This window comes from Protomyctophum parallelum (assembly GCF_964188405.1).
Source record: "Protomyctophum parallelum genome assembly, chromosome: 18".
Classification (NCBI taxonomy): Eukaryota; Metazoa; Chordata; class Actinopteri; order Myctophiformes; family Myctophidae; genus Protomyctophum; species Protomyctophum parallelum.
The window spans coordinates 26036962-26064194 of record NC_139716.1 but is presented as its reverse complement, the minus strand read 5'-3'; the positions used below and the strand labels follow the sequence as shown (position 1 = coordinate 26064194).

Sequence of the window (27233 nt, the reverse complement as noted above, 5' to 3'; positions counted from 1 at the left end):
GAATACCATCGCACAGTGGTATCAGACCAACCATAATCAGCCATCACTCAAACCAAACCCTTCGACCTAGAAGAACTTGAAACTGCAATGGGAAAGTTGAAACCCGGAAAAGCAGCAGGGATTGATGACCTACTGGCAGAAATGATACAGCACCTGGGACCTAACTCAAGGCCCTGGCTTGTGGGGATGCTGAACACATGCACAGCACAGAAAACCACCCCTTCTGTCTGGAAAAAGGCCAAAGTGGTTGCAATCCCTAAACCTGGCAAAGACCCATTATCCCCGAAGATCTACCGACCCATTTCCCTCCTCTGCATCACGTCTTTCTTATACCTGTGGTGTGCGGGCTCCATCCAATACCTACACTAGTTGTGATGCAACAGAATTTGCTGTGACCGTTGTGAATTATGGGTGGTGTGGTCTTTGCCAAGACGGTGGATTGTGGCCCATGCCTTCCTGCTGTTATTTGTCATTTGTCATTATGGTGTTCTCTATATCTTTTCGTCCTGGGCATGACGTTAAACTGTTCCGTTTGAGAGGACCGGCGACCCTCGAATGTAAACAGCCACGAAAGGAAACTGTGTGTGTGAGGTGTTCTCTATCATTTCATTCCAGACTTCACTGTCTATCTCCTGTGTTTTCCATTCATCTTGAGCGTTACACAGTCGTCTGATGTGCGGGGGGAGGTGCCGGCTAGCGCATAAAGGCACGGACAGGACAGGTGTTTTCTTGACCCATCCCGTGATGATGCGACAGGTGTCATTTAGGGCTGTGTCGACCAATTTGGTGTGACGTGATCGGCTCCAGCTTGAGCAGGAATACTCTGCTGTAGAGAAAGACAGGGCCATGGCAGTTGCACGGATTGTTTGTGGGTCTGCGCCCCACTTGGGAGTTCACTAGTTTTCACAGGATGTTATTGTGGGTGTTGACCGTGGCTTTTGTGTTCTCCAGGTGTTTTTTTGAAGAAGAGTGTCCTGTCCAGTGTAACTCCAAGATACATGGGGTGGGTATGGTTGGAGAGTTTGTGACCATCCCAAGTGACGCTCAGTTCTTTTCTCGCGTCTCGGTTCCTCAGGTGGAAGCTGCATAGTTGGGTTTGTGTGTCTTTCTTTTTCTGTCTTTCTTTCTTAGGACGGAGATCAAGGTAGACGCCATAAGAAGGCTCAACACTAGCCGATGCCCCTAGAGATCCATCCCAAAGCTTCCCTCAGGGAGCACAGCAAGCCAGCTAGCCAGCAAGCCTGCCCAGTCAGCCAACGCAGCCAGTCAGCTCCGCCAGTCAGCCAGTGTAGAAAGTCAGGCTGCCAAGCCAGAGCATATCAGCCCTTGCAGTCAGCCATTGCAGCCATACCAGCCTTGCTCAGTCAGCTCAGCCAGGCCTCTCTTGAGGCCTGGCTCTCTGTCTGCCTGGCCCGGTCTGCCCTGCCTTGCAGCAACAGAACCAGCCTTTCTGGAAAGCCAGCCAGCTCAGAATGCGAGCTGAGCAAGCCAGTGCAGCAGCAAGCCCAGACTAGGTTACCGCAGCCTTACTGTGCAGCCACAGCCACTCAGTCTAGACCAGCAGGAGCTGGCCAGGCTCCAACCCTTGCAGCGCAGCCTTAGGCCGGACAGTCCCCCTGCCTGCACTTTGTTGCCTTCCTGGCCTGTCTGCCTGCCTAGGCGCCTCGGTCTTCCTGTCTGTCTGCCTTGGCCTGCCAGTCTGAAACTGGTTTAGACTAACTGCGTGCTTGCCAGCTGCGCTGGCTTGCTGAGCTCGTATTCTGAGCTGGCTGGCTTGCCAGCAAGGCTGGTTCTGTTGCTGCAAGGCAGGGCGGGGCAGACCGGGCCAGGCAGACAGAGAGCCAGGCCTCGAGAGAGGCCTGGCTGAGCTGACTGAGCAAGGCTGGTATGGCTACAATGGTTGACTGCAAGGGCTGATGTGCGCTGGCTTGGCAGCCTGACTTTCTACACTGGCTGACTGGCGGAGCTGGCTGGCTGCGTTGGCTGACTGGGCGGGCTTGCTGGCTAGCTGGCTTGCTGGACTCCCTGAGGGAAGCTTTGGGATGGATCTCTAGGGGCATCGGCTTGTGTTGAGCCTTCCAACGGCGTCTACCTTGATCTTCGTCCTAAGAAAGAAAGACAGAAAAAGAAACACACACACAAACTCAACTATGCAGCTTCCACATGAGGAAGGCAGGCAGGCACGCAGGCAGGCACAAGCTGCCTGCGTGCTTGCTTCGCCCTCCAGTTGCTGCTCCAGTTATTTGTTTTCCCTCAAACCCATCCTCAATGTGTTGGGTGAGGTTGAGCTCTGTCCAGCACAGGACGGGACGGAAACCAGCTTGGTCTTTAGTCAGCTTGGTGTCTATGAGTGGTATGAGGCGTTGGAGTAGCAGCCTCTCTTGTAGGTGATGCAGAGGAGGGAAATGGGTCGGTAGCTCTTTGAGGATGATGGGTCTTTGCCAGGTTTGGGGATTGCAACCACTTTGGCTTTTCTCCAGACAGAAGGGATGGTTTTCTGTGCCATGCATGTGTTCAGCATCCCCACGAGCCAGGTCTTTGCGTTAGGTTCCAGGTGCTGTATAATTTCTGCCAGTATGTCATCAATCCCTGCTGCTTTTCCGGGTTTCAACTTTCCCATTGCAGTTTTGAGTTCTTCTAGGTCGAAGGGTTTGGTTTGAGGGCTGGCTGATTGTGGTTGGTCTGATACCACTGTGCGATGGTATTCTCCTGTGGGTCGTGGCGGTGTTGGTTACGACTGTTGGCCACCAGTTGTGATGCAACAGAGTTCGCTGTGACCGTTGTGAATTATGGGTGGCTCCCTGAGGTCCTTGATCGCCATTGGGTCCAACAGTGGTCATTGAAGCGTGCACACACATGCACACATGCACCTACACACACAGGGGCACATGCGTATGCACACCTGGACCTTTAAATGAACAACAACACAAAAACTAAGGCACTGGTGTCGGACTTCTGGTTTACCGGAACGGGGTTCAACTCCCTGCAGTGCCCTGCTCAATGTGTTGTATTTCATTCATTGGTCCATGGTCTCAGGTCATTGAGCGGCACGCTATAGTGTGCGATTCTTCATCATTGTTGAGGATTTTTTAAAGGTGAAAATCAAGGAAAAGCAAAAGGCTATAGTCAAGGTCATTTATACTGGTGAAGATCATTTACTAGTCTTCTAAAGGTCATTTATACTGGTGAAGATAATTTACTAGTCTTCTAAAGGTCATTTATACTGGTCAAGGTCATTTACTAGTCTCATGAAGGTAATTTATACTGGTCAGTCATATACTGGTCACAGTCATTTATACTGGTCAAGGTCATTTGTACTTGTCAAGGTCATTTATACTGGTCAAGGTCATTTACTAGTCTTATTGAAGGTCATTTATACTGCTCAAGGTTATTGATCAATATCAATGACCTTGATGACCCCAAGGTCATTAAGTGGCATGCTATAGTGCGCGATTCTTCATCATTGTTCACGATTTGAAAAAAGGTTAAATCGCGGAAAAGCGAAAGGCTATAGTCCATAGTCTCGGAGGGCATACAAAAATGTGTGGTGCTATACAGGCCGTTCTGGAAAATTTGGGACAGAGGTTCATCGTTGGCATCCAGGGAGTGTGTGTGCAAAATTTGGCATCGACCGGGTTAATGGTGCTGGAGATTAGCTGTTAACAAACTGACGGACACACACATACACACACTCACTCAGAGTGCAAAACATACTCTATCCCCATGGCTTTGGCCTGGTGCCATACCGTTATTAATTATTGCCTACAATGTCAATTGTGAAATTACTTTACCGTTGCAATGCAAAATTTACATTTCAACGAATGGACCTCGTAAAACAAAACAAAAACCAAGGCACTGGTTGTGGTACTTCTGGTTTACCGGAATGGGGTTCAACTCCCTGCAGTGCTCTGCTCAATTTGTTGTATTTACATGGTTCATTTTTATTTTCTGCTCATTGTGTTGCCTTTTCATAGATGATAACCCCCAGGTTCTTTAATGTGTTTGCACTCCCTACAGTTAGGTTACCAAGTCTATTTATTTATTATTTCTGTTCACTAGAACTAGAACCAATTACCAAAGTAGGCTTTCTAATGACACAACTCGCCTTTGTTTTTATGTGTAGCAAAAACGTTATTTTTATTTACGCCAAAGAGTAGAGGCTGGTCTGCATTCATGCGAGCGGGGAAGTTTAGAGTAACATAGCTCTAAATGAAACGCATTAGAGCTATGGACCAGAGCTAGTAGTCATAGCACTTCATGGTATATGCATAGTTTATATAGTTTCATTATAGATATATTAAACAGAGAGGACTGGAGTCAATTGGGTTATATTATGTTTAACACTAATTTGAAGCTGTCAAAATCTGACAGACTTCTGGCGGCCATGGCCACGCCCACCTTTTGGTAACGCCCACTTTCGGCCAAGCCCACAAAAAGGACCCCCCATGTCATTTGCCAGGCAGGCTCCACTCTCAGACAGATATTTGGCTCCGTCTTATGAGCTAATTTAGAACTTCCTGTCTGAGAGCTAGCTAATTTAAGACATCCGGTTGCCTTCAGAATAAAATAAGGTTATTTAATTCGTTAATTAAATAATGCTCCCACTTAGCGGAGAGTGGGGTGTGGTACAGGACATCTCCCCGAACGCGTGGGTATACTGCATCTACAAGTAGTACAAGATAAATTGAAACCATTGACACCTACTTCGATGGTTCAGTTGTCATCTATGCCGGGGAATTTAGCAGCTCTCATTCAAGCGTTTTTTCAAAATCCAGGTCACACATTTGATTGCAAAACAATCTGTGGTGTCACTCAACAACTAGTGAATAGCATCTTACTTGGCCTTAGGAATGCACAATGACCCATTAGATTTTATACACAAACTAGTAGTTTGGTTGAGTATGTGTGGTGTCCACACAGTTGTTCAAGCAAAACATACAGACATCTGTACATTCTGTGCCTGGACAGTTGAAAGCAATTAACAGAACAATAACGGAGGACAATTTGGAAGAAGATGATGATGATGTGGTTTTATGCAATGAAAGTCTAAATGACAATATGTGTGAAGCTATACCATTACCAATTCTAACATTTCTACAACAGACATCTGCTATCAAAAAATGTCACACACGGCTTGAAGAAGCAGCAACGCAGGACTCAACATTTAGACGGAAACTTGAGAAATTCAATCTAGCCAACACATCAGTGTCATTAGTGTCTCAGAAATGTTCTAGGACAGAAGTATGCACCATATTAAATAGATTTGTAGAATACACACTTCGGTCTCCTTTCCTTGGAGATGACCTGCTTTGCCTGAAAAGTCTTAGTCTGTATAGTTGTACTCAATGTGGTGACAAGGCCTTACCATCTACAAAGAACATGTCACAATTCATAGTGCAGCCACTTGACGTGTCACAAAAAGGCATCTTAGACACTATTGCACAAATATTACCTGCTCAATCTGAACAATGTGAAACATGTCAGCAGGAAAAGAGCTTATCAACATATGAAGTAATTAACAGCCCACAGACCTTACTTCTCCTGTTAAGAGCTGGCACAAAAATTCCAAAAACGTTCAATTTATCCTGTCTGTACCACCAAAATGAGTATGCTTTGACCAGTATGTGTGTATTTTTCGACAGGCCACCATATGCGTCATTGTAAATCCTTAAAGATCATAAATGGCATATCTGGACAAATGAATCGAATGACACAGCAGGCTATACCTTTGAGCTGATGCAAAGAACATCCGCTCGACAGCACACAAAGACAGTAGTCACAAGTAGTTTCTATGTCGTGTCATACGAGAAAATAAACAGTCGAGAAATAATCAAGTTTCGTCAGGACAAACAAATGCATAAATGCACAGACAGATGCAATCAACGCACACAAGTGACACCCATTCCAAAGCTAGAGGTAACTCCTTGACCTGACTTAGCTTGCGTAGAGAAAGTGATTTCATGTCAATGCCCCAAGGCACAGCACTTTTTTGAGCGTTGACCCCAGTAGAAGGTCTGCTGCTGTGAATTTTACACCTCTCTCTCTTAGCGGAGAGTGGGGTGTGGTAGAGGACATCTCCCCGAACACGTGGGTATGTCCAGATAGTTGCCTCGCGGAGGCCTCTTTGTCCAGTGTCCATTCTGGGTCCGGAAACGGTACTTTTTGTCAGCATTGACCCCAGTAGAAGGTCTGCTGCTGTGAATTTTACACCTCTCCCGCTTAGCGGAGAGTGTGGTGTGGTAGAGGACATCTCCCCGAACGCGTGGGTATGTCCAGATAGTTGCCTCGCGGAGGCCTCTTTGTCCAGTGTCCATTCTGGGTCCGGAAACGGTACTTTTTTCAGCGTTGACCACAGTAGAAGGTCTGCTGCTGTGAATTTTACACCTCTCCCGCTTAGCGGAGAGTGGGGTGTGGTACAGGACATCTCCCCGAACGCGTGGGTATGTCCAGATAGTTGCCTCGCGGAGCCGTCTTTTGTCCAGTGTCCATTCTGGGTCCGGAAACGGTACTTTTTGTCAGCCTTGACCCCAGTAGAAGGTCTGCTGCTGTGAATTTGACACCTCTCCCGCTTAGCGGAGAGTGTGGTGTGGTAGAGGACATCTCCCCGAACGTGTGGGTATGTCCAGATAGTTGCCTCGCGGAGGCCTCTTTGTCCAGTGTCCATTCTGGGTCCGGAAACGGTACTTTTTGTCAGCATTGACCCCAGTAGAAGGTCTGCTGCTGTGAATTTTACACCTCTCCCGCTTAGCGGAGAGTGGGGTGTGGTACAGGACATCTCCCCGAACGCGTGGGTATGTCCAGATAGTTGCCTCGCGGAGCCGTCTTTTGTCCAGTGTCCATTCTGGGTCCGGAAACGGTACTTTTTGTCAGCCTTGACCCCAGTAGAAGGTCTGCTGCTGTGAATTTTACACCTCTCCCGCTTAGCGGAGAGTGTGGTGTGGTAGAGGACATCTCCCCGAATGTGTGGGTATGTCCAGATAGTTGCCTCGCGGAGGCCTCTTTGTCCAGTGTCCATTCTGGGTCCGGAAACGGTACTTTTTGTCAGCATTGACCCCAGTAGAAGGTCTGCTGCTGTGAATTTTACACGTCTCCCGCTTAGAGGACATCTCCCCGAACGTGTGGGTATGTCCAGATAGTTGCCTCGCGGAGGCCTCTTTGTCCAGTGTCCATTCTGGGTCCGGAAACGGTACTTTTTTCAGCGTTGACCACAGTAGAAGGTCTGCTGCTGTGAATTTTACACCTCTCCCGCTTAGCGGAGAGTGGGGTGTGGTACATGACATCTCCCCGAACGCGTGGGTATGTCCAGATAGTTGCCTCGCGGAGCCGTCTTTTGTCCAGTGTCCATTCTGGGTCCGGAAACGGTACTTTTTGTCAGCCTTGACCCCAGTAGAAGGTCTGCTACTGTGAATTTTACACCTCTCCCGCTTAGCGGAGAGTGGGGTGTGGTATAGGACATCTCCCCGAACGCGTGGGTATGTCCAGATAGTTGCCTTGCGGAGCCGTCTTTTGTCCAGTGTCCACTTTATAAAGTCCATGCACTCCAGTGAATAGCATTTATCCATTTAGATAACTTTATTATTATTATTATAAGGATTTAATTACTTATTCTTACACAGAAACATAATGTGTGTCTTATAGCATCATATAGCATCATTTAAATGCTTAATTTGTAGTTTTAATGTGCAAATTAAACTTTTTTTCAATACTCTAGAGGGTACTCTTATTTTGAAGAGATCGTCCACCGGAAGTCTTAAATTAGCTCACTAGATTAGCTCACTAGACGCTGCCCATACGCACGGACATTGCTGTTTGTAGGAGTGGTTGCACCACTCAAAAAACGGTGGACCCTCTTGTAAACAACTTTGCGTTATGGTGTCGTCCACTCACAGTTAACAGTTTTTGTATTGAGTTGTGCTTTAAATGTACTGTAATTCTGCAAACTGTTAATAAATACTCAAACAATCAATCAATCAATCAATCACTCAATCAATCACTCTCTCTCCCTCTCTCTCTCTCTCTCTCTCTCTCTCTCTCTCTCTCTCTCTGCAAAGGGAGTCATGCGTCTTTAACTAGAGGCGTAGCTCTCCTTTTGCTCATTGTGTATGTGTGCGACTTCGGGGAGAAATTTCCGCTTCCTGCAACCACCGATAATAATAAACACCATAGCGAAGTTGAGTCAGAAGGAAGAGAGGGGAGAGAGAGAGAGAGAGAGAGAGAGAGAGAGGAGACGAGACGCTGACTACAATGTTATCGTTATTAGACCGCGATTAGTAGAAATCGGATCAACTTTCGATCGCCCAGACGAGAGCACTGTCTTCACTCGTCGGCGAGCAGGAGGACAGAGCGTTGAGAGAGACAGCATCGGGGGTTGATCATCGTGGAAAAACCCGCAAAAACCCGTCCAGCAGCGAGCCAGCAGCAGCAGCCTCCAGCAGGATGTCGGAGCGAGGAGGGCTCCCGCGGACCGGGGCCGGGGGGGTCCCCTCCCCGCACATGCAGCCCTCCAAGCCGGTCACCATCTCCTCCTCCGGCCGCCCGGTGCACATGAACCTCTACGCTACCTGGGAAGTGGACCGATCCTCGCCCAGCTGTGTGCCGAGGTAAGCGGGGTGTATAGCTTCAATGACAGGGTGGCTGGCTGGCTGTCGGCGAGGAGGAGGAGGATATATGTCTTGTTGTCCTGTCATGGTTTCTGTCGAGGAGGATGATCTGTCCTGTCCTGTCTGTCATGAATGATTTGGAATTGGAGGAATGCTAAATGTTGTCAACAACCGTGACATCTGTGTTGTGTGGCGTTCTAGGTTTAGGCTGCTATAGATGATCGATCACATGCCTTTTTTGTCAGTTCCAGTTGCGTCTCTTGTCTCTTTTCATTCTTCACTACAAACCGCCTTATATCAAGCAGACTATATGTTGCTTGCAAGCCAAGCTTTGTATCACAGACACAGTGACATTCACCACCACAAATGACTCGATCAAATATGATCGTCTTGATTCAAGGTCTATCTCTGTGATGTGTTTTGAACATTAGGCAGTGTGTGAGATCATGTCTAGACTAGAGGAGGCATTTTTAAATCAAGATATTGTAAGATCGATTGGGGGGAATTTGGGGTGACTGACTTACTTCTGGCATCCATAAATCAAATGACACATTTCCTTTGTAGTCTGTCTTACCCAGATTTAGACCATCATCGTATATAGACTGACCGATGTAGCGATATGTATATCTGTAGGTTGTTTGCTGAACTGAACAATGAGGCAAGCCAGACCAGACAGCGATGCTAGGTTGGCTAGACACCTGGACTGAACCACCAGGCTCGATGCAAACAAAGACTCCTGAATAGTCTTTTGTTGGGTTTTGCAATTGCAATACAGCAGCATGCATGTACTGTATGTAGGCTATGCATGAATTGATTGTGGGTTTTGGGTAATTTTTCAATAACACAATACTTTAATAATGAAGCAAACACCTCCTCTGGTGTGTGAGTGAGGGGGGAAGTCATCTACCAAAACCTTCTTAATATTTGGATGTACACTTTTAACCTGTTAACCTGCTATTACATACAGACATACACAGAGGCACATTGTTAAGCTTTTTTTCAACCAAGCTACTTTAGAAAGAACATGGTATATCGAACACATTGAATATCACAGTTATAATGTTTATATATTGAGTTATCCAGTCCTTTTTGCACATAGGAATTTGGTATTTTTGTATGTGACAATGTATGAAATCACAGTTGCACATCATTTTATTGATGTGCTACATTGCACTCGCATTGTTGCATCTGCTTTCTCACACAGATAAGGGCATCTTAATGACACATCTGAATGATATTTCTTCACCGCATACTGTAAATGTGGGATCCTTCTATTCACTGGCATTCCTTTAGCGTCTGTGACCCTCATGGAACTGTATGTCATGAGGATTATGAAATGATGAGGAGTATTACATTTCAGGGGTTAGCTGCTTCAACCGAAGCCATCGTCATATGATCCATATGCCTGGTTAAACAGCATGTTGCGTTAGACAGAGGGTTAAGATATGTAATAGCTGTCTTAATCGAGTGAATTGGCAAGGCTCAAAATCTGCTGCAGATGGAATGCGGCATGGCAATGGTCCATCCGTAGTCAGGTTGAGAGGGAAACGGCTCCACCAGAGAGCTCCAAACATCCCTCTTCAGAGCAACATTAGTAACTTCCTCCTGGGGGATCCCGAGGCGTTCCAAGGCCAGTTTAGAGATATAATCCCCCCATCTGAACCTTGGTCTGCCCGTGGGTCTCCTCCCAGTGGGACGTGCCTCGAGGTCCTCCCTACTGTAGGTAGACGCTCAAGAGGCATCCTAACCAGATACCCGAACCACCTAAGCTGGTTTCTTTCCAAGCGAAGAAAAAGCGACTCTACTCTGAGTCTCTCTCGCGTGACTGAACGGGAGCCACCCGTCGAAGAAAACTAATTTCGGCCGCTTGTATTCGCAAACTTATTATTTTGGTCATGACCCACACTTGACACTTCATGACCATAGGCGAGAGTAGAAACAAAGATTGCATGGCGATGATGTTTGTACAAAAATAACCATAAAATGATCAAATGAAGTTAAATGATATCCCATTATATAATATTTTATTATACAGTACATATAGGCCTACCATATTATTACACAGCTTGGTTGAATGCTTGATTCTGAAAGGTCAATCGCTGAATTCAGTGTTGTGTTATTCCTTGATAACAGACCGCTTCACTCTATAACAGACCGCTGCTAATCAAAGCCTCAGAACACCTGCTGCGCTGCTTGGATTTTATGCTGTACCCAACATGACAGCCATGTAAACAAACACACAATGTCACTTAAATAAATGAAGCGAGAAATAGACGATGCAGTACCTGACAGTTTATTTTATTTATTCCATTTGATCAACACTCACTTCCTTGTGTGACCGAAGTGACTTGTTGCGTTGCAGGGCCAACTTGGAACACTTTCATTACATAAGTAGCCATGAAATAAGTGGTTATTGTTTTTTTTGTGCCTTTATTGATAGTTACAGTGAAGACAGACAGGAAAGAGGGAGAGAGAGAAGGGGAGAGACATGCAGCAAAGCTCGTCATGAACGGGACCACTAGCCTGGACCACTAGCCCAAACACCATAGCAACAATGACCACCTAGCCATACATTATCCCTTACATAGAATGTGTACTAAAAGCATCTTTTACACAAGTTATGCCACACTACAAACAGTCATTTAACGTTTTATTAGAGTTGCAGGCATGAATGAATGAATTCCGTGTGTTACCATGTAGATTATATACACTGTATAGCACTTCTAGACTGTTAGACTAATCTTTTATTGAACAATGTCAATACAGTCTATAAACAAGAGCGAGTGTTTTCATAGAGGGACTCTATGCAGCCTGGGCTACTGAATGTAATTACTAGTAAGCCTGTGGTGGTGAAAGCACTAGAACTTATGTACATGCTGACATTTTAATGCTGCTTCTGAACGGCTTTGGGGAGAGCCTCAAGGGTTCATTTTGCCTTGTAGTATTTTGGAAGTGCGTACGTGCGTGTGGTGTGTGTACTCCATTTGTGAATAAATAGGTGCTCTTTTCATTCCATATGTTGAGTGCTGTGCATAAATAAAACATGTAATTACTAATTAGCCTACATGATGCATGAGACTCTTATTCCCCGTTGCCAGTTTTGCGTCAGATAACCACTAGAATTGTTGACCTTGTTTACTTTATTATTTATCCTTCTTGGGTGTAAGGATTAGGACCTTTTTTAACAACAACATACCCACAGAGGGGTCCCTATGAATGTTTAATGACACCATTTTGAAATAATGTGATGTGCTCATCGCCTGTTGTTTTTCGGCACTGTCTGCAGCCACTCACACTCACGCTTTGATTTCACAAGAGAGAGGCAGGAGGTGAGACAGCATGAGTACTGTAAATGGGGGGGGGGGGGAAAGGCACGCACGCGCACGTCACATTATTACACACACACACACACACACACACACACACACACACACACACACACACACACACACACACACACACACACACACACACACAGAAGGCTATAGAGCTGTTGGTCATCTACATTTAAATGACTTTTCCCCTCTCAGGCACAACAAATCTATTTTTCAGCAAACAAATGAACTATTCAGAAAACACAAAGCGATGGCAACAAACATGCGCCACAACCTGTCATCATGTTCTGCGTCAGATTAGAAGCCCACTGTGAGCAATATCGCCAAAGCAATATGTGTATGTATCGCGCATAATTAGTCTCTGTCGAGTGGACACCTCATATGTCCAAAAACTGTTCTCTTTTCAGGATTCAAATATAAAAATAGCAAAAGTAGATCTACAAGCTCTGTACCTGCGAATTTTGATGCTTTTGTGTGACACTTGTAGACGTAGAGTGCTCAAGTCGGCCCTAGTAGGGCGTTAATTTACACACAAAGTTAAAATATGGAGATATGAGGTTTCTGCCCGACAGCAACAATTTCATATCCTCTGTCTGTACCAAAGCTCCGGCTCTGTGCTTCGTCTCTGCGACTTGGAGGGATGCAGGAAGTAATAATGTCAAGGTCAACCTTTTCAAAGTCTTTACTTGGGGTTGAGTGTCAGTGTGGCCTCGGCGGTATTCTCATTGCTTAATCCTCGTCTCAGAAAGCGCTGCCCGCTTGCCCCATACATGGAGTAATAAAAGGATAGAGACCGAACCGGAGCGACAGCCCCGCCCCCACGCTACTTATTTCGATGGACCCGGATGAACGGTCTACTTCCACATTTTCTCGATTTGGACACAAATTTGGTGTCCAAATTGCAGAAGTGCAAACGGGCGCCCAATGTTAAACTCCAGTGGCACAGGGTTTCCTCGTCATAACTCCACGGGTCTGCCTGCAGTCCCAACTCTTACCAGTTGGGGCAGAGTGCTTCAACGTTGGAGAACCTCACTGGGGGCTTGGCTTACCCCCTAGTCGAGGGTTTGTTAACTGGAACCTCTTCCTGTCTACCCACAATGCCACTGGCTTGTTGTGTGGTGTTGTGGGTAAAAGTTGAAGCAGCTATACTCTGAATCCTGCATTGTGTGAAACGGGGATAAAGGTTGAACACATTCTACAGTATAGTCCACTCTAGAGCTGCACAATTATGGTTAAAATTTGTCTTGCTTAATATTGTAATCATGATTTATATATTAATCAATTGTTTTAATGTCTTTGTTGCTTATTGGGCATCTCTGTGTGGTCAAATAGTTTTTAGGCAATTTATTTTTGTGATGTTATTGCCCCTGAGAGAGCGTAATGGATGTTATGCGTTGTACAATGTTCTGGTTATTAATCCTTACGTGAGAAGAGACCAGCTGCAACAGCTGACAAATAAGCAATTTGAATTTTTTTCCAAGATTTACTTTCGATTAATTTATGCAGTCGTTGAGTCGTAGTGCACCTTTGTCAGTATCACACGACTTAGAAAGGGAGTTTGAAACTAGGTCTGTTTTTGAAGATTACATAAAAAGTTTCGCTTTATGTTATGTTATGCTATGAGTGACTGGAGAGTTGGAAGACAGGCCTTAGAACTCAGAACCCAAGGAGTGAGTGGGTGGGCGTTGTCTAAGCTCTGTTCTTGGCTCTGGCGGTGTGTGCCAGTGATTCTCAGTAATACGTGGATCTTCTATCTATTTTATATCCATCACACATTTTTGTGTGATAAAGCACTTGTTCATGTCAAGGACAATGATGTGTATTTGGCTGTGGACCCCCTCATCTGAAAAGGGTTTGTGCCATGGACAATGTAACAAACATTTATGATATTTTGCAAACATTTTCAAAAATACCTGGACGAATTTGTGACGTCTTGTTTATGGCTAAACCCTGGCCCAGAATATCACCTGATTTCAGCCAACATAAATTCTGCCCACTAAGACGGACGTCCCTGGATGAATCAGAGAGAGTCCCATCGAGGCCAGATCAACTTAAGTCATATCATAACTATAGTCAGATCTGGCCCAGAATAAGCTATATTATTTCAACTGGTGAAGGACGTCCTGGAAATGACGTAAAGATCATCCCCATATGGGCTGTGATCTGGCCTAGTCCTGAACATCATGACGTCATTTGGCTTGCTGGGAGCAGATGTCCAAGCTTGCTGCGCGGCACAAAGTGACGCGCTGAGTGGGAGCTTGTGTTTACAATGTACATGTTCATCCTCGCCCTCTGCCCTCTGTTCTCTGGTCCTCCACACTGCCTCTGTTCTCTGGTCCTCCACACTGCCTCTGTTCTCTGGTCCTCCACACTGCCTCTGTTCTCTGGTCCTCCACACTGACTCTGTTCTCTGGTCCTCCACACTGCCTCTGTTCTCTGGTCCTCCTCCACACTGACTCTGTTCTCTGGTCCTCCACACTGCCTCTGTTCTCTGGTCCTCCTCCACACTGACTCTGTTCTCTGGTCCTCCTCCACACTGCCTCTGTTCTCTGGTCCTCCACACTGACTCTGTTCTCTGGTCCTCCACACTGACTCTGTTCTCTGGTCCTCCACACTGACTCTGTTCTCTGGTCCTCCTCCACACTGACTCTGTTCTCTGGTCCTCCACACTGACTCTGTTCTCTGGTCCTCCACACTGACTCTGTTCTCTGGTCCTCCACACTGACTCTGTTCTCTGGTCCTCCACACTGACTCTGTTCTTTGGTCCTCCACACTGACTCTGTTCTCTGGTCCTCCACACTGACTCTGTTCTCTGGTCCTCCACACTGACTCTGTTCTCTGGTCCTCCTCCACACTGACTCTGTTCTCTGGTCCTCCACACTGACTCTGTTCTTTGGTCCTCCACACTGACTCTGTTCTCTGGTCCTCCACACTGACTCTGTTCTTTGGTCCTCCACACTGACTCTGTTCTCTGGTCCTCCACACTGACTCTGTTCTCTGGTCCTCCTCCACACTGACTCTCTTCTCTGGTCCTCCTCCACACTGACTCTGTTCTCTGGTCCTCCTCCACACTGACTCTGTTCTCTGGTCCTCCACACTGACTCTGTTCTCTGGTCCTCCACACTGACTCTGTTCTCTGGTCCTCCACACTGACTCTGTTCTCTGGTCCTCCACACTGCCTCTCTTCTCTGGTCCTCCACACTGCCTCTGTTCTCTGGTCCTCCACACTGACTCTTCTCTGGTCCTCCACACTGACTCTGTTCTCTGGTCCTCCACACTGACTCTGTTCTCTGGTCCTCCACACTGCCTCTGTTCTCTGGTCCTCCACACTGACTCTGAAGTTCCCAGCTGAGTTCAGTGAGTCCAGCGTGTCTCCGACCTCACCTTTTCTCCCCATCCTGTCACTCTGGAGTGATAAATCATTACACACTGGCTCAGCACCCACTACTCTCACTACAGAGTGCATTATATAGAGTTGCTGTCGGCCACAGAAACCTAATATCTCCATAATTTAACTTTTTGTGTTTCTCTTCGTGAATTAAAATCAACACCCTACTTGATCGTACTACAGCGTCACAACAAAGTATGAACAGTATAGAGCGTCGCAGTCCCCCCTCGAGAGACCCGGAAACCTTTTCCTCATAGACTTTTCAGAAAGTATTTATTCAAAGACGTTTACGCCGCGGACAAAGCCAACTCTTGTCGTGACAAATCATGACAATAAACACAATGTTTTGGGCCAAACAAATAATTAGAAAGTAGAAAAAAAACGGCAGATTACAACACTTTTTTGTTGTTTTTCTTCTTATAAATTATTTGATCGGCCCAAAACATTGTGTTCATTGTCATGATTTGTCACAGTCCGAGTTGGCTTTGTCCGCGGCGTAACCGTCTTTAAATAAATACTTTAGGAAAAGCCTATGGAGAAAATGAATGGAGAACAATTTCCTGGGCCACTCGTTGTTCTGAAAGGGGGAGGGACTGCGACGCTCTATAGCAGTATCTGCGGCGTGAAGCGACGCGTTTCAAGCTTCTAAGGACTGCTATGTTTGCTATTTTTGAATTTGAATCCTGAAAAGTAACAGTTTTGGACTTGTAGCGTCATCCACACACACACACACACACACACACACACACACACACACACCCACTTTCACCCACACACGCACACATGGGGCTAACCCTAGTAGCTGCCTCTGCTGCCCCTGGCTTCAGTTCACAGCACACCTTAAGTGTAGGGGGGGCTCTGCAGGGGGGGCTCTGCAGCAGCGCAGCACATAGGTCGCATACCACAGATACAACATGGTGTTGTTGGGCTGTGGGGAGGAATGTTGACGCTGCACGCCAAGAGCTTTTTACATCCAAAGCCAGGTTTCTTTTAAATCTAAACTCTTAAGGCATCCTGTGTTTTTAACCAGCTCTTGAACCCCAGCATCATTTATTATAAATTTATTGCGTTGCAATGCGGTTGTGATCTTGTAGATCTGCTATTTTGGGGCAAAGAGATTTGCAGCTATATCTTGCCCCACCCCTTACCCCTAAACTTATTTGCCTTTATTTATTTTTTACTAATTTAAAACATTTTAAAATAGTTCAAATAGCTGATCTACAAGCTCACAACGTGTCGATGTAGATTAACTTTTTCGCCTTTTATTTTATATATTATTTATGGAGGGACAGACAGTAGGCTGACAGGAAATGGGGGGAAGACATGCAGTAAAGGCCGTCGGGTTCGGGAGTCGAACCTGCGGCACACTGCCAGACTGTATTACCAGTCAAGGTGCCTGGACCATTGAGCCATGGCCTACATTAACGTTTTTTAACCTAGGCATTTCCCAGAGTATAATCTGTCAGTGTTCCTTGTATTTATTTATTTTTACCTTGCTTGCTTGGTTACATTTGGTAATGTGACATAACAAGGCTGAAAAAAGGCTGAGATACACTTTTTGTTCACAGCACACACCTGACAAAAGACCATTGATATTAAATATTGATGATAGTTTAATTGAATCGTTTAAATCCAAAGCTAAATTATGTAGTTGGCCCTTGGGTGTTTTAATATCTTCTAATATGTCCCCCTTTGAAAAAGGTTTGGACACCCCTGGTGTAGACGAAAAAAAGCAGCCCAAGTAAGGCTGCAAGTCAGTCCGTTTATACTAAGAATAGATAGTATAAGTTAGCCGGCCTGGCTGGCTTCAGGCCATACACTGCCCAGTGCCCACTGCCCACTCACTCACTGAGTGGACTGCTTAAAGTCTGATATGCTTTAGGTGTAACTGTAAGTAGCTTTTCCTCCCCTTCATTGTGCTGGTGGTCTTTGTGTGCTAAGCCAGCGGCATCTCTGGAATGGAGCCCGTGGCCGAATGCTATGTCGCATTACTGAGTCTGAGGACGAGAGAGCTGACAGAGAAAGTGCCGACGTGACCAAGACCTGGAAGTGGGTGTCGATGTTGTAAGCAGAACGCAGCAGGACCTGTCTGTCTGTGTGCTCAATTTCTTTAACCCATTTAGACCTGAGGACGATTCTACAAATGCCTTCTAAATCCTGTTAAACATTTTCATGTCGAGGACATCCAAAAATATATGTAATGGGCCGCCGACCCCCATCTGAAAATGTTGTTCCAGGGACCCCCCCAGAAGCAAAGATTTTAGTTAAACGTTCGCTGTGAAAGAATATCTAGTCAAAGATTATTGTCACCAACAAATCCAAAAACATTTTTGCATATGATGGGTGAAGGAAGGAAGACAGGTTCTCAATCACACGCAATTCACGTGCACAGTTGACGTGCAGATTGCGTGCACTGTGAGAATAAATGGGCTTCAAAATAAAAGCAATGCGGTTTTAGTCCACCCATAATGTAATTAGAAAGTATGTTTTATTTTCAAATTATCACATTTTTCTTTCGCGGGCCGTTCAGAGTCAGCCCACGGGCCGTATTTGGCCCGCGGGCCGTACAATGCCCAGGTCTGCTCTAAAGGTACTTTCAGACGGGCATCGATTAACGCAGAAGTTGTCTCCTGGATCAACGACAGGTCTGCTCAAGAGGGGCACGACAATGCAAGCGTGCGACAATTTCACGGGACCGCGCCCACGTAAATCATTTATGTTTTATTTTCAAATTATCACATTTTTCGATATATTTGGCGCTCATCTCATCTGTCCAGCCAAGAATGGACAACACCATCCATGCCCAGGCTAGCAGCACCCAGAGCCAACTGTTGCTCTAGGATAGTGGTGGGCCCTCTTATAGATGGATATAGTCTCCTACAGAGCCACCAACACCCATGCCACTACTATCTAACCCATTCTGATGGCGGGTCTAATTTAACCCATTCTGGACAGGAACGAAACCCTTTTGGTGTTTTAAGCATTACATTATACTTTAATAATAATAATAATACAACTTTATTTGTAATTGAGCACCTTTCATGACATGAAATACAGCTCAAAGTGCTTTACAGAGCAATGGAGTAAAAAATAAAAGCAAGGCATGAACATTAAAAAACAAGCAGTAATGCAATACAGTGAGGACATGAATAACAAAAAAAAAAAAAAGATCAATTAAAAGCAATGGTGTAGAAGTGGTATTGAAAAATAGCAGATCTATAAGCGGCACTCGGTGCCGTGCTACGAGCTTGTAGAGCTGCGATTTGAAAAATCTTGTAAATGTGGCGCAAATCTTTGAATAGGCTATATATTCTTTCAGAGCGAACGGGAGGGGGGTCCCTGGAACAACATATTTTCAGATGGGGGTCCGCGGACAAATACAAATAATTCCGGGGGTCCTTGACATGGAAAGGTTGAGAACCACTGACATGGAAACATAGGTTTTTCAGAAAACTGATTTAGAGGCCTTTTCTTTATCGGCCTCAGATCTAAATGGGTTAAATGCAGCATGCGGTCGCACCTCCTAATGGGACAGTCTTTAGAAGGGATTCCTCTCTCATCATCATCATCATTATCAGCATCCTTGAGATCACAGGAATATCATCTGGGTACATCTGCCATTTGCTGTGCATGACGGCAGTGTGGATCTAAAGTATAGTAAAGTATCAGAGAACATGGAAGTATTAAAGGAAGATAAGACTAGCTGGCCACTGCCACCGACACCAAGAACTCCCGGCCAAAAAGCTTGTACTGTGGGAGCAGCGATCGAGAGACGTCCCACACCTACCTACGTGAGTGGACGTACTAAAGATGCTGATGCAGAAAACACAAATGAGCTGGCCAGATGTATGGGGAACAGAGATGACTGGAGACACAGATGGAGGGCTCGTCTGAGGACGACGTAGGGAGAGAGATAGCCTTTAGTGTGGCTATAGAGTTAGTCACTAAATTGAGAGAGGACGCAAGATTCATGTCACCCTCTGTGGGTCCTGGAATGCAATACTGTACTCACTCAGTACTGTACTCAACGTACTTGAACGTAACGTTGTTGAAGTAGGACTCATAAAATGTCCCCTGGACCCATCTAAAAGACCACCCCTGGGTCCTGCCCAGGAGCCATTACATTGAAAACCTATTTACATCACTGAATCATTGATTACTTTTTCTACCACTGGCGATGCGACGTGCAGTGATCTTGTAGATCGGCTCTTCTCGGGCGTGCCACCTCACCGAGCATCTCCGTCCATTACGACACCATCAGCTAATGACTGAAATGACATTAAAAATAAATGCTGCTATCTATGTACAGGCGTAGTAATGAACACCGTGGCTGGCACGAAGCGACCACGAGCAGAGTTCAGGATGCAGTAAATTATACATGGTGCATTTGTTAAGAGTCGTGTGCTATAATTGCCCTGCAACACAATAGCGGGAGTATATCTGACATTGGTGGCTCTCTTCATTCCTCGAGTGTCCGAGCTACGTAATACCGAGCTCTCTCTCTCTCGCTCTGACACACACACACACACACACACACACACACACACACACACACACACATACACACACACACACACACACACACACACACACACACACACACACACACACACACACACACACACACATACATACATACATACACACACACACACACACACACACACATATACACACATACACATACACATACACACACACACACACACACACTACTAGTGTTGATTAAGAACCCTTGGCTCGCTGGGCGCTGGGCTTGGCAGTGCCCATTCTCCCTCCGTCAGGCTGAAGGGTGGCTGTGGCTGTAGAGTTGGCTGCATGTTGGAACCACTTTAGAGATAAGGTGACATTCGGTGTATACTAACTGTACACACAACTGAGTTCAGCCACCTCACACTAGTCCAGGGGTTTTCAACTGATTATGAACCAGGGACCACCACCCTGACTGAGAATCAACCTGGGGACCACCACCCTGACTGAGAATCAACCTGGGGACCACCACCCTGACTGAGAATCAACCTGGGGACCACCACCCTGACTGAGAATCAACCTGGGGACCACCACCCTGACTGAGAATCAACCTGGGGACCACCACCCTGACTGAGAATCAACCTGGGGACCACCACCCTGACTGAGAATCAACCTGGGGACCACCACCCTGACTGAGAATCAACCTGGGGACCACCACCCTGACTATAGAATCAACCTGGGGACCACCACCCTGACTGAGAATCAACCTGGGGACCACCACCCTGACTGTGAATCAACCTGGAGACAACCACCCTGACTGAGAATCAACCTGGGGACCACCACCCTGACTGTGAATCAACCTGGGGACAACCACCCTGACTGAGAATCAACCTGGGGACCACCACCCTGACTGTTGTGTTGGGAGGGGGGATATGGTCGTGGTGTTGGGGAAAGAAATTAACCTTCCATATTGAACTCATGTTGCTGTTCATTGTAACTTATTCTATGAGTAAGCAGACACTTGCGATTGATTATGGGCACATTTCCGTAACACTAGAAGGTCTGAAGTAAAATCAGCTAAATTTGCATGTGCTTAAATTCACATTTTGAATTTTTTTCAGATGTCAAGATTTTCTGAGATTATAGAATGGTGATGGATGATGATGCTCATGGAAGGGGAACCTTCTGAAAGCTTCATGGGCCAAAGATAATCAACTTCAAAATAATAATAAAACGGTCAAAATTACCTCTCAGACATGCTAGTGACTCTGACTCAACCAGGCAATCCGGTACGGTTTCCCTTGAGGTTCTAACTCACTTTTCTGTGGAAGTTCTTGACATCCGACTTCCCAGTAACTGACAACATAATTTGTCACCAGATCATTGACCACAAGTTTCTCAACTTGTGGTCAATACAATAAATTCAAATACGAATATTCACTTTCCTACATTACTAAATGCATGGTCAGGGACCACATGCAACACCTTCACGGACCACCAGTGGTCCACGGACCCCCTGTTGAAAACCCATGCACTAGTCCTATAGTCTTCAGCCAGTCTTCAGTCTCTGCCTGCATTACTAGTATTTAGGGCTGTCACCATTACAAATTTGAGTTGACGATTAATTGTCACACAAATAATTGTATTAATTTAATACCAATACAATATTGGAATATTGGATCAGGAAGTCTATGTGAATTCAAGGAGTTTAATGTGAGTCATTAAATTTGGAAAACAAATCTTTTGGGAGTGAACCGTCCCTTTAAACCTAACCATTACATTGTACAGCTTTATTTTCTGCTAACCTTGCGTCACACTCACCAGACAGACCAGGCTTTCCTCCAAGGTGAAAAGCCTGGTCTGTGTTACTAAATTGCCGTGTGATCCGGTCGGGAGCGGATGACGTCATGTTGTAGCCAATACAAGCCACAGGCTACGAGAGAACGACTCACACTTTCATTGTTATTCTAACGGTTTGAGGGAAAGTATGTTGTGGTTTTGGGGGTCCTAGTCTGATGACTACATAACAATGACTAAAACATGATGTAACGATATCATCCGCTCCCGAACCGGATCACAAACCTGAAAAGGAATGCTGCCCAGGCTAAGTTTCTGCTAGTGTGAACGCAGCATTACTATACCCTGGGCCTATACGGTCCATCCATGGCATGTACTCCATTCAAAGGTTCAATGCTGTGTAATTGGAAGTTGGAATGTTTTGCACAGCACGTACAAAAACAAAGTGCTTTCTTCCATACAGATTCAGCTCTGTATGTCTGGAAATGAACACGTTGTGGTTTCAGTGTTTGGAGTAGGAGACCTGAGAGCTTTATTTTAGCAGTGGTTCTCTCAACCTGTGAGGAACACGTTATTCTAGTGCTTCTCGAAGTGCAGTCCGGGGACCCCCCAGGGGTCCTTGAGTGGGTCTCAGGGGGTCCCCAGATAAAAAAAATTGATAGTTGGGAATAGGAACCAAATGGACACTGATGTGGCTGTAAGTCTGAGAGTGTACAAATGGTGATGCTACCCAGCCTGGGATGCATATTGGGTGGGAGGCCAGGGGAGCACATCTGTGCTACTGTACGTACAGTGGTGCGGGACAGTGGGCGATGGACAACTGGTCACGCCGCTGCCTGGAAGAGGAGATTAGGGCTTGTTGTTTGAGGACAGATTGCGTGTGTTTGTATACCCAGCTTGACTGAGGGGGCTGCCACTGTGCAGCCTCCAGCTTTTCACCAGAGGAGAAAAACAAACATTTTTTTTACTCCTTTTGGTGTTATAGCATTATGCTATGCTTTAGCTATTGAAAAATAGCAGATCTACAAGCTCATAGCGCGCCACCGAGTGGCGCGCTACAAGCTTGTAGGTCTGTTGTTTTTGAAGAATCGAAGAACGACTGACACAGAAACATAGCTTTTTCAGAAAACTGTCAGGATGTAGAAGACATTTATATAATCTGATCTCAGGTCAAAATGGGTTAATCCAAAATGAGTTCATAGCACAGGCAGACTCTTCACATACTATAGACTCTATATAGTATGTGAAGAGTCTGCCTGTGCTATTAACTCATTTTGGGATGCTAAGCATGTCTGAAATAAATGTCAGAGCTGAAATCGACATGTAAAATATGAAATAAATGCTTAAACATGTAGCTAGGTCCACAGGAGTGAACCTTTCAAGTTTTCTCAATTCCTGTTTCTCTGCAAAGACAGACTCTATAAGCCATATCTCCAAAACCAATGTCAATTTCAACCTATGATGCCCTGTGACATGAACAAACGAAAATGACAACAAATCCAATGTGCGTGCGTGCATGCGCGTGTCACTTGATGGTGTGCTTTGTATTGTTCCTGACAGTGACCTCCATGGGATCCCATCTGGACAGGCCAATAGCTAGCTGGACACACACACACACACACACACACACACACACACACACACACACACACACACACACACACACACACACACACACACACACACACACACACACACACAGATTACTGTCCAAGTTTTGGGGACGCCCAGCTATGTCCTGATGTCTGCTCCTCCGCTATGTCTAATATAAAATTACATAATCAAGGACACACACAGCGGCATGAAAGAACACAGCTTTGGAAGCCAGGATCACACTGACAACACGCACGCACGCACGCACGTGCACACTCACACACACACACATACACACTCTCTCTCCAGGGGCTGTTAACTGTAAGAGGTATAATTTTTGTTTTAGTACAGTGAGTGGTCACGGTTTTAAATTATATTGCTGACAGAGCCTTTTTTCACCATCATTTCCGCACGATAAAATTATAATGATTAAAGGCTATAAAAAGCCAACATCTAAGATTTATATTTATAAGTATTTTAAGAAAAGCATTGTTTTCTGTTGTGCACAGGTTTGATTCATAGGTGGCCCTGTTGCTTAGGAGGCTGTCTGGAACAGCCCTCTCTCAAAGGACCAAATTACGCTCTAGTGATTTGAAAATTGCACTAGTCCACTGCGCACGCCTATGCAGTATGCACACACACACATATATGAGTGCGCGCACACACACACACACACACACACACACACACACGTGCGAGTGCGCGTTCATGTTCACCCAAAACAATGTGTACAGCCAGGTATGTACTGTAGTCTGTAGATGCAAATATTAGGCACATACCTACCTGCCTGTGAATCTGCATGCCCATGCATGCAAAGTGTCTGAACTCCCCTAGCAGCACTCTCACTCTCAGGTTACTCATTATTCCCCCCCGGGGTGATAACGGTAGCTCCGCGCACAGCGTAACGCTGCAGTGTTGTTGACCTTGACACTTTGCCCGCCAAGTAGGTTTGATTGATGCACTTTTTATTGGCCTTCGAGTCGGCTTGGCTGTGGTTGAGTGCACTTGCCTGCACCTGCAACAGACACAGCAAGTGTCACTAGAGAAACTTCACAAAAAATGGCCAGCCAGTTGACATACAGTATCGGTTGTCTGTGACATGTATGTTGGTGACAATCTGACTCCAGATTTGGTCAAGGTTCCAGCCTGATCAGAGCCCCATTGCCTTCCATAATATCAGGCATATACTGGGCTTAAGTGGTTTATGAGCCATAACCTAAAGATTGAAGACCTGACACTGCGCAAAAAGCATGGAATATGGATGTGTATATAACAGGAAACTCCTGTTAAACAAACTCTGGTAAACTCCCGAATTGTACCGCCACACCTGTATTTTACCGTATATTAACTGTATATGCTGCTAGACTTTAGGTTTACGGGCAAAATACAGTGCCCATAATTGCCCGTTAACTCCTCTTTTCACGTAGTGTGAAGTATCTATAAGTAGTTTATCAGTGATTAACACATCCAGTAGGATTCATTGAGTGTGAGTGTGACATTTGACTTGTGTTGTCAACTTAAGGCATTTGTGTATTAGTAGATCATTCATTAAAAGGGAATCAAACCTTAGGCAGCACCGACATGCATGTAGACAGCGCAGCTGTGGCTAATACAATTAGTAACGGGTGTGTTAGATTTAGGCTGTGCTCAGATCCATGGAGGTGCCAAGCATAGACATTACAGTATAGGCTATAGACAGTAATCATGACACACATACATCTAACACACACATTATTTATTGTATTAGCTGCAGCTGTGTGGCTTACATGTTACATCACAGTGTACTAAATCTGCTAATGGGCCTTTTTTCAGTTTGTAAATAGATTATTTTATTATATTCTTCACTGGGCACTGCTCAAGTGGAGGAAAAACATTTAGCTGAACATGGTAGAGTCAATACGACGTGCATACATGGCAACACTGCCTATCAATTTAGTTAGGCTTGTTTTTCCATAAGGGGCGAGCTCCAAAAGTGGTCTTTGGCATGCCACTCCACAAAGAGTGGTATACCAAAGACCACTTTTGGAGCTCGCCCTCCCTCTGTTTTTTGCCACTCTGCCAACACACAACCGACACGTCACTTCGTGCAAAAATCACCTATTCTTACTAGTTTCCCAAACAGTTTCTGAAAAATTGTGACAATTTGTGCAAATCTTTGAATATATATTATTTTAAAGCAAACATTAAAACAGTTTCCGTGCCGGGAATGGTTTAATCCAGGTTACTGTCGCTGCGATATACGACATACCCGCCTTTTGTTTTATGTGTTTAATCCGCTGTATTGTAATAAATAAAAAGAAAATCCGTCTTCGTCGCGGAGATAGAGACTAGATGCATTCGCTTCGATGACGAAACCGGAAATCGTCACATGCTGTGGGCTGCTAGGGCTTCTGGGAAATTGAGGCCAATGGAAATGCATGGGGTGCAACGCCTCATTGAGACGAGTCTTGTGTGCGTCTTCTGGGTGCACCAAGATGGTGGATGATACGCTCGGATCACAACATACAGAGGGAGCTTTTTTCGCTGGATTTTCGCGGATTAAAAGCCCAAATAATTCAGCGTATGCTCTAAAGGTAATACAACAATCTTGGCAGTGAAGGGGGCCAGGGGGTTTGATTAAAATGCGGGTTAAGCGTGTAAAACAGTCAAACTGTTAAGAAGTAATGGTTGGCAGTTAAGAGAAATGGAAAACTATTTGTGTAGTAGCCGAGACTTGCGGCCCACACCACACCATTCCCACCATCACCCACTTACCATGATGCTTTTCGAAATTAAGTGACAGGATATTAGAATATAAAGCAAAGGGGAAGGTAGCACAACCCCGTAACTCTATTGAAGAGTCTTGTTCCAAGATTAAGCACTAGTACGAGTTGGTTTGACTCTTTGAACTGTGTGACAGTGCTAGGTTACTTGCAAAGGATTAATATTGATAAGCTACGTCCTTAACCACGTACTTTGTTGAATAGCGAAAATACCAGATCTACAATCAGTGGGATATTTTCACAGAATATTACGCTACATTTTCCGAATGTTCACCGATCATGGCATGCCAAGAAAAGGGCGAGAAAAATAATTTCACCCACACTTTATTTGTCGGAAATGTAAACGGCCGGGGTCACGGTGGTCGGTAGTGCTGTCGCCTCACAGCTAGAAGGTCCTGGGTTCGATTCCCGCTGTGAGTGCTGGGGGCGTGTTCTCTCCTCCGCGTCATCATCAGTGCCCATACCTGAAGGCGGGGTTGGTGAAAGGGCCTTTCTGTGTGGAGTTTGCATGTTCTCCCTCTGTGTCCCCTAGGGTAGGTACCCTCACAAAAAACATGCAGTAATCCTGGTCTCTAAACTACCTACCCCTGGCCAGCCGGGGCGCTACGTCCGGCCGGGGGAAACTCCCCCCGCCAGGTGAAAAGAAGCGGTTCATGTTTAAAAAAAAGCTAAAACATTAATTGATTTACTGCTATTACTGGAATAGTATCCAGCTTCCTATCTGGGTTTGTAGCTAACGCTCGGCTCAAATCAGGTCAATTATGGCTGAATAGGGAACACGGGCGAGGCGGGTGAGGGCCGAGGGAGTCAATATTCGGGAAGCTAATGTGATTGGCCATACAGATAGTGGCTCTCTATTCCCATTGCGCCCCCGGGCATCCAATCGAGTGGTGTGTGTGTGTGTGTGTGTGTGTGTGTGTGGTTAACGGTTTAATACGCCATCCAACGGAGAGAGTGCTGTGAAGTGATATCATTATTTGTCGCCTCGTCTGCCGCCGAAGCGGATTTGACGTGCAGTCTTAATGTTGGCGTGTAATCGCTTTAATGAAGGGGTCAGTCGTATTTGTGCCGCTTTTAACAATGTAGCGCTCAATGGATGGACTGACACACGGTCAGTAGTAGACTATAGGCTGTGAACCCCCCCTCCTGAAATAAAGACTTTTTCACATTAAGCTAATCACCAGCTGGGGACTGGCCACAATGATGTCCCCCAGTTTGTAAGTATAGACTATAAACGTAACACTTGCCTCTGTTTACACCTTCCCTATATCTTATCTGTACAGTACAC

At 45.6% G+C, this 27233-nt stretch overlaps 1 protein-coding gene across 1 annotated transcript in view; it reads left to right on the top strand.

Moving 5' to 3' along the window:
- The first annotated feature begins 8230 nt into the window (after positions 1-8230).
- pacs1 (phosphofurin acidic cluster sorting protein 1) overlaps positions 8231-27233 on the top strand; it is an 89354-nt gene continuing 70351 nt past the window's right edge. The window contains exon 1 of the mRNA XM_083788541.1: positions 8231-8600. Within this exon, the coding sequence (XP_083644667.1) occupies positions 8437-8600 (164 nt within the window). The 5' untranslated portion in view covers positions 8231-8436. The remainder of the gene's footprint in view (positions 8601-27233) is intronic.